General features: G+C 40.3%; 1 protein-coding gene across 1 annotated transcript; it reads right to left on the bottom strand.

The window, feature by feature from the left end:
• Window positions 1-5,320: 5,320 nt before the first annotated feature.
• Window positions 5,321-7,862, bottom strand: LOC145417197 (uncharacterized). Its single transcript, XM_080285968.1, has 5 exons — window positions 7,799-7,862; window positions 7,584-7,687; window positions 6,953-7,106; window positions 6,089-6,279; window positions 5,321-5,833 (listed from the first exon to the last, which is right to left on the bottom strand). The coding sequence occupies exons 1-5, from the start codon at window positions 7,860-7,862 to the stop codon at window positions 5,321-5,323; spliced, it is 1,026 nt and encodes a 341-aa protein (XP_080142094.1).
• Between the last annotated feature and the right edge of the window lie 202 nt (window positions 7,863-8,064).

Below are 8,064 nucleotides of genomic sequence, written 5' to 3'. Positions count from 1 at the left end.
CCTATGCCATGTCAGTAAATTTCTTGAGCGTTTGGTTCAGACTAATCTTGTAGCTAATTTATCAAAGTGTGAGTTTGGTCAAGCTAAAGTTCAGTACCTTGGTTACGTAATTGGTGATGGACTCGTTGTACCACCAGGAGCTAAGGTTCAGGTTATAAGTGATCTTCCCAGACCTAAAAGTAGGAAAGAGTTACAAAGATTTTTGGGAATGGTAGGTTATTACAGGAGATTTGTTCTTAACTTTTTAGTTCTTGTATCACCACTTACAGACCTACTGAAAAAGGGAGTTAAATTTGTCTGGACCGATAACTGTGAATCCTCTTTCAGCAAACTTAAAGCTATCCTATTAAGGCAGCCAGTGCTCTATCTATCTATCTCTCTATCTATCTATAGCCCGACGCCCTAATCCCGCAAAGGGTGGCCGTAGACAAAACGCCAGTGCTCGCTACTCCAAATTTTGCTAAGCCTTTTAAGATGGCTGTTGACGCAAGTGATACAGGAGCTGGGGCTGTTTTGCTGCAAGAGGATGATCAGGGTATTGAACACCCTGTATCTTATTACAGTAAGAAGTTCACTCCACCTCAAAAGAACTACTCAACTATTGAGAAAGAGCTTTTGGCCTTGATTTTGGGTTTACAGCATTTTTCATTTTATTTGTGTTCTGGTTTTGACCCCATAGTCATTTTTACCGATCATAACCCACTGAAATTCCTTAGTAAATTTAAAGATAAAAATCAGAGATTGACAAGATGGAGTCTACTTCTTCAGGAGTATTCATTAGACATACAACATGTCAATGGGAAAGAAAATGTTATTGCAGATTGCTTATCTAGACTTTAGAGAGATTGTTTTGGAGTAATAAGAAATTTCCTTTGTAATTTTTTTTTTTTTTTTTTTTGTGGGGAGGTGTTACATAGCCTATGATTTCATCATCCTTTGTATAATTCTAACGTACAGTATGCTGCATGTTTGATCACGATTCGCCTCGTGGCTTCCATAGTGACCAAGCTTCCGTGTTCTACCTCACTCCCCCCTTCTCCTCCCTTATAGTAGAGTAAGTCGTTCTTTCTGTTGTTCAGAGCAGGAGTGTCAACTCTTTGTCCCCTATGGCTTCATTTGCGCGTCCTTCTTACAAGTTGTATCAAGATCTGCCGGCCCCTATATAATGAGCTCAGTCTCTGCATTAATTGCCACTTAGATCTACTCCTCATTTTGTTCACATCTCTGTCCTCCCCTGTACAGTTGTTATTATTTTTGTGAGTGCTCAGGAAGTCTCCAACCATCTAGCTGCTGTGTGATTTGAGTATAAGTGTTATTACATTTTTTCTTGTACTGTATAGCATAAGGTGTTAATTCGTAGGCCTGGTGAGGTTTTTGTGATTCATGTGTTTTAGGTGTCAGCCATTATTAATAATATTTTGTATCTGTAATAATATATCTTGCATTAACTGAGCATTATCTGGTTTTCTCATTTTATCAGGGCTGACTTAGATAAATTTACTCTTGCTAATTTCGTGTTAATAGAGGCTATTGCAGTTAACCATATATTTAACCTGTTTTTTGCCATTACATTATCCTTATGAGTCCTGAATGTTTAGTTGTTAGTTTGAGCATTAAACTTTAACTTGTAATTTTACCTAACTCTTTTTTGAACCTGGAACTTTGCGTGACAGTAGTGATTTTTAGTATTCTCACTTGAAGTGTTCATTATCTTTCTCTGTTCCGTAACAATATATATATATATATATATATATATATATATATATATATATATATATATACATTATATATATATATATATATATATATATATATCCCACTGGAGCCCAGCGTCCCCAGTATTGGACAGAACTGGGAGTTTTCAAATCTTAATAACGTAGGGAACCACCGGGTAGGGACCTATGAGCTTCGCGACTATGATCCGATAGGCGGAGGGCGGTACACTGAGCACCCTTCCATTACAGTGCCTCGCCCCAGCAACTCTGGGATCCAATGGGATATATATATATATATATATATATATATATATATATATATATATATATATATATATATATATATATATATATATATATGCACAACAGAAGTGTATTATTCAGGGATGAACATAATTAGTTGCAGGTTAGAAGACAGCTACTTATCCAAGCTAATATTTAAGCTCAGTTCTTTATCGCACTTTACATTTGAGGGCAGTTTGTTCCATATATTTACAACTCTATTAAAGAAGAAATCTTTAGAATCATGTGACTGACATCATTTGCAGATACGTTTATGCTCATTACCTCTAGTGTAATTTGAAAGTTCATCTGTGATGTATTTAGGTATAGTCATATTATCGTGTCCTTTGAGTACTTTAATCAGAAATAAATCTTCTCATATCCTGCGTTTAGTTAAGATGAAGAGGTTCAGGGCTCCTAGTCTATCCTCATATTGTTAATTTCTCAAACCACGTAATATTTCTGCCACCCATGGCTATACTCTCAACTTTCACCGTATTTGTTTAACTGAGCACAATTCTCCAAGTGCAGGCATAGTAAGAAATTAAAGTGAGAACAATATTTTCGATTTTATATTCGATCGATCTACCTATGAACCCCCCTCCCAAAAAAAAAAAAAAAAAAAAAAAATTGGCATTATTAGTAGCCTCTTTGCACTGTTTCCTTGGTTTCAGATAACTTATATCTTCAAAGTCGTTTTCATATTTTACACTGTTAAGCTGAACATTATTCATTTTATAACTGGCCCTTACATTTCTACTGCCAGTGTTTATTACATTATATCAAATAATAAAATCCATTTGCCATGTTTGGGCCCAATTAAATGGTTGATCAAGATCTCTCTAAACTGCCTACCTCTGTGATGCTGTATATGCTGTCACCTATTTAAGTATTATTGGCAAATTTAGTAATCTTACCAAAAATCCTTCATCATTATCATTTATGTATTAAAAAAAATGACCTGGATGTAACACTGAACTCTGTGGAACACCGCTTGTAACGTCTGTCCAGAAGGATTCATTTCCATTTATTGAAACTCTCTGCTTGCTTCCGTTGAGCTAATTTTCGATCCACCCGGGCACACTGTTGGGTGTTCATCAAAGGTTGTGGGTCTGTTATGGATAGCAGGGCAGAGAGAGAGACAGCTTGGGAGGTCCAAGGTTTACTTGACCGCCATGATCAACAACAATGCAGACAATTCAATACCAGGAAGTGCAGCGCGCCATATTTGAATTATCACTTAATATCCTTCCCTTCGAGATGAGTAATATATGAAAATCATAAAAACACCATGATCCTTTTGAAAGTAAACATGAATAAATGTTGGCAAATAAGTTCAACTCCAATACACCAAATGTATAGTGTAAACTTTTAAATAAAACTCCTCAGTAGTGATTCTTATAAATACACTTCCAAGGAAGGATATGGACCAATGAGCAGCAATCCCTGATTACACTGTGTGTATCTTTAATGGGGTCTGGCCAGTGCTTTAGTCTCGCTTCCTGTCCTCGTCTTCTATGTAATCATAGGTCGAGTCTCCTAGCAGCAGTCACTTCACGTCCTGACCGTGTCCTATACTTTGTTTCAGTTTGCATGTGTCCATTAGTTGATGTTCCTGATTCACATTCTGCTAGTTTGTCCCCAGACTCCCCCCCCCCCCCGTCATTACCACTATCACTGTTTCCGGCAGAGACATCATGACCTCTTCTCGTCGCGAGGTCTGTTTCATCATGGGTGGGTCCTATTGGTTGTCCATTATCGAAATCATAGTTCCTGACGGGAGTGATGCTGCTCTCTCTCCTAGTCATGGGGTCTCTTCCAGCTCGTGAAGGTCGTATGAAATGCCGGTTTCTCCTGCATCGTTTCCCTTCTCCACTTCCAGCTTCATAGTTTCTGCTCTTGAGTCTCTTGCTGACTGCTGTTTCTTTCCATTCTTGTGCCTTACTGTCAGTGGGCTACATTCTCACCGTCTCTCCAACCTTAAGAGGCCTCAGAGGTGTCCGGTTCTGGTATCTCTCGGCAACAGCACTCCTCTTCTCTATCAGTTGTAGCTCTTTATTTAAAGAGTATCCTTTGGGCTTGAGTAATGAATCACAAGTGGGCACCAGTGTCGCTGTACGTCTCCCCATCAGTCTCTGTACAGGGCTCGTAGACAGTCCCTCCTGAGGTGTGTTCCGCATATTCAGGAGTCCTAAGTACATAATATCTTCTTTCGCCTTCAGGCTTCTTTTCATCATGTTCTTCTCAGTCTTTACTACTGCCTCAGCAGCCCCATTGGCCTTGCTGTTGCCTGGGCTTGATGTTTCATGGCTTATGTTCCAAGCTTTGGTAAACTGTCTGAAGTGTCGAGATGTGAACTGCGGTCCATTGTCACTAATCAACGTTTCGGGAATGCCATGGCGGGCAAACTGACCTTTGAATTTGTAAACAACAGCCTCAGCATCAGCTACTGGTTAGCAATCAACTTCTATGAACTGACTGAAATAGTCCACAGTCACTATATAGTCCAAACGACAAATTGTGAACATGTCTGTCCCTACCTTTTTCCATGGTCTATCTGGTACATAATGCATATACAGTGGTTCAGGGGCCTGTCTAATAGGTAAGGAGGAACAAACATCACAAGTCTCTACATACTGTTTAATTTCTGCTGACATGCCAGGCCAATAAATTAGTTCCCTTGCGCGTCTCAAACATGAATTAATTCCAGAATGTCCTGCATGCAGTTAATGAACAATGCCACTCCTCAGTTCCTTAGGAATTATGACTCTCTCGCCTCTCAATAACACACCATCCTGTACTGTTATCGCATCCCTATAAGTGAAATATGGTAACACACTCTTCGGGACATCACATCTGTTATATGGCCACCCTCTAAAAACTTTTAGCTTAAGACTTCATCTTTCTCGTTAGCCTCTCTTACTTCAGATAGTCTTCCAGGCTTGAAAGGAGTGTCACTCAGAGTATGTACTGGCAACGTCATTTCTTGAGGACTATCTACGAGAGCTCTTGATAATGCGTCAACTACAGGAACATCTTGGCCAGATTTATGGCTCAGGTTTTAATGACACAACTGTGTTCTCATCAACATTCCCTGCAGTCGTTTAGGGGCACGAGACAACGGCTTATCCCTGATGTCGGCAAGAGGCTTGTGATCTGTTATGACATGTACAAAGCCAAAGGCGTAGTGATGGAATTTCTCAAGCCCATACACAACTGCAAGCATTTCCTTCTCTATTTGTTCATAGTTTTTTCTCTGCTTCACTCAAAGATCTACTGGCTTAAGCAACAGACTTCCCTTCCTGTAAAAGCACAGTACCAAGTCAATATTCACTGGCATCACTTTCAAGTGTTAGCTCTTTATTCGGATCATAGAACATCAGTAGGAAACTTTCAGCGATCACATCTTCAACCTTTTCAAAAGCCTGATCCTGTGCCCTTGACCAGATCCAAGGTACATCACTCTTTAGGATATTGTAAAGAGGGTGCAGGATATCGCACACATTAGGGAGGAACTTGGACATGTAGTTCACCATACCTGTACCTAGAAAGGATCTTAGGCCAGTTTTGGAATCTGGGACCGGAAAGTTCCTTATTACTCTTATCACGTCAGGGTCAGGTAGAAGGCCCTCTTTGGTGATCCTATGACCCATAAATGCTAAGGTATCACTCCGCAACTCAGTTTTGTCCTTGTTAAGCTGAATATTGTTCTCTCTACAGCACTTCAAGAAATTCTTTAGAGTAGTGTCATGGTCAGCAATGTCTGCCCCATGTATTCTAACATCATCAGCAATGCAGACATCTCCCTTCAAACCTGTCAGTATCTCAAGTAGTCTCTTTTGAAATATTTCATAAGATACATTTAATCCAAAACGTAGACGCAGCCACCTATATCTCCCATGACATGATTGAAATGTTAAGTAGTTAGATGGGGTATCAAGTTTCATATGCCAATAGCCTGATGCCAGGTCAACTTTTGAAAAAAACCTAGACTGGCTCAACTCATGAAGAGTGTCTTCAAGAATGGGGAGTGTGTAATGTTCTCTCTGGAGAGCCTTATTCAACTCTCTTGGATCTATGCAAATTCTAACCTTCCCATCCTTTTGGGGGTTTACTACAACTTGACTATCCCAGGGAGTTGGTTCATCAACAGGTTCTATTACTCCCAGTTTGACCAATCTCTCATACTCTAACTTTAATTTAGGCTTCATGGCTATTGGCATGCGTCTGTCAGGCATGATTACAGGCTTCACACTCGGGTCAACCTTGAGGGACTGTACACCTGGAAAAGTCCCCAGGGATCCTCTCATTACATCTGAATATTCATTTTCTATCTTTAAATTATTCACTCTCTCAAAATTCCCCTCTTTTATCTCTAAAAGCCCCATCATCTGGCTAGCATTCATTCCCAAAAGAGGGGTAAGGTTCTCTCTGAAAACAACAAAGTCAATGGCATAATTTTGACCAGTTACAGTGTTATATACAGTCTTAGTGCACATCCCCATTGGGACCTGACTGCACTGGTTCCACGTTTTGAGAATTACATCCGTGGGACGAACATTCTTGGCAAAAGCCAAGAGGGAGCGCATTCATGGTGAAACCAGTATCTGTTTGAAAGACTATATTCCTACCTCCTATCCTCATTCTACAGTACACTTGGCCTCTCGACTGCTACTGTCATGTGGCCTGGAATTAGGGCTATCAGGAGACACAGAATGTATAAAATCAGTAACTTCCTCAGCTGATGATAGTTCAGAGTCAGAATTATTAGTCAGGAACTTGCATTCTATGGATCTTCTGGCCTTTCATCTGTGCTATTTTTTTCTCCCCTGTTTGACTTTACTGGAACTTGCAAACACTAGCAAAATGACTGAGGATACCATATGATGCACACTTCTTACCATATGCTGGGCATTGATCTTTAGCAAAGCCATGTTTGTGGCAACAGTACTTACAATCTCTTTTGAGTCTTTGGTTATCAGAGGCTAGACCTATTTCATTTACCACATCGCCTCTCATCATTCTGTTTAGTGCTGTGGCATTTTCTGCAGCTTTACACATGTCTATACATATCTCTAGTGTGGGGTCCTTTACCTTAAGTAACTCTGTCTGCAAACATGAGTCTCTATTGCAGCGTTTCCTAACCTTTTCCGACCTCAGCACCCCCTGCAGTAAGGCTGCACAGTCCATCACCTCCTTACATCTGGTTACTGGGACTACAGTTGCTACACTGCTACAGTTACTACACTACTAAATGGATAAAGTAAAGTACTCCTTGACAATTCATTTTATATAATCTTTAAAAATAAAATATCAACAATGCCAACACTAAGCAAAAGTTATATATATGCTGCAGTTTCCAACACCCCCTAAAACTGACTTCAGCACCCCATTGGGTGCTAGCACCCCAGGTTAAGAAACGCTGCTCTAATGCCTAGAAAAACACGTTCCCTGATCACTGAAGGCAAACAATTTTCACACTAGGCACATGTTTTTACAAGGGATCTAAGGCTGGAATAAAACTGATCAAAAGATTCACCCTCTGCCTGGTTTCTACTGTTAAAGATAAATCTTTCATTGATTCACCTGCCCGATAGCATACTCTTCCGACTTTGTTATAATTTCCCCTACAGTCCTTTCAGATTCTTCAACTGTAAACACAAAGCTGTTGTAAACCTTAAGAGCATCATCTGCCAGTACATGTTTAAACAGAGCTACCTGAACTACCTTATCATGCTTGTTCAATTAAGAAATAGCAGCACAGTCTTTCCACCTCTGTTTGAATATCTTCCAGTTCTCACCAATATTGGGGCTCAGAGTCAAGGGTTGTGGTGGCTTAATTCCTGGTATGGGGTTAGCTGCCATCGCGACTGCTGTAAAACACTTTTCTCAGAGGTGAAGCAGGATGCAGGAACGTTGACTGAGGTTGATAGCAGGCAGCAGTCGTCTTCCCATGGGCGTCTCAGTAGTGGCAGCACGTCTTGAGGTCACTGTCGGTTTAAAGCAGGATAGGGCTAGGCGAATCTTGGACTAATCGGCAGTCTGGGTAGGAGTTAGGCTCAGCTGG

The sequence above is a fragment of the Coenobita brevimanus genome, chromosome 109, assembly GCF_032717465.1.
Source record: "Coenobita brevimanus isolate Jiangsu-jjx chromosome 109, ASM3271746v2, whole genome shotgun sequence".
NCBI classification, from domain to species: Eukaryota; Metazoa; Arthropoda; class Malacostraca; order Decapoda; family Coenobitidae; genus Coenobita; species Coenobita brevimanus.
Note: the sequence above shows the minus strand (reverse complement) of the source record. Positions and strands in the feature narration are given on the sequence as shown.

Bases quoted from the DNA above. Each gene is read 5' to 3' on its own strand.
- LOC145417197 (XM_080285968.1), bottom strand. From the start codon at position 7,862: ATGGCAGCTAACCCCATACCAGGAATTAAGCCACCACAACCCTTGACT. The intron at 7,688-7,798 runs GTGAGAACTGGA...ATGTACTGGCAG, and splicing joins GACTCTGAGCCCCAATATTG to ATGATGCTCTTAAGGTTTAC. The intron at 6,280-6,952 runs GTAAGTACTGTT...GGACTTTTCCAG, and splicing joins CCAAAGACTCAAAAGAGATT to GTGTACAGTCCCTCAAGGTT.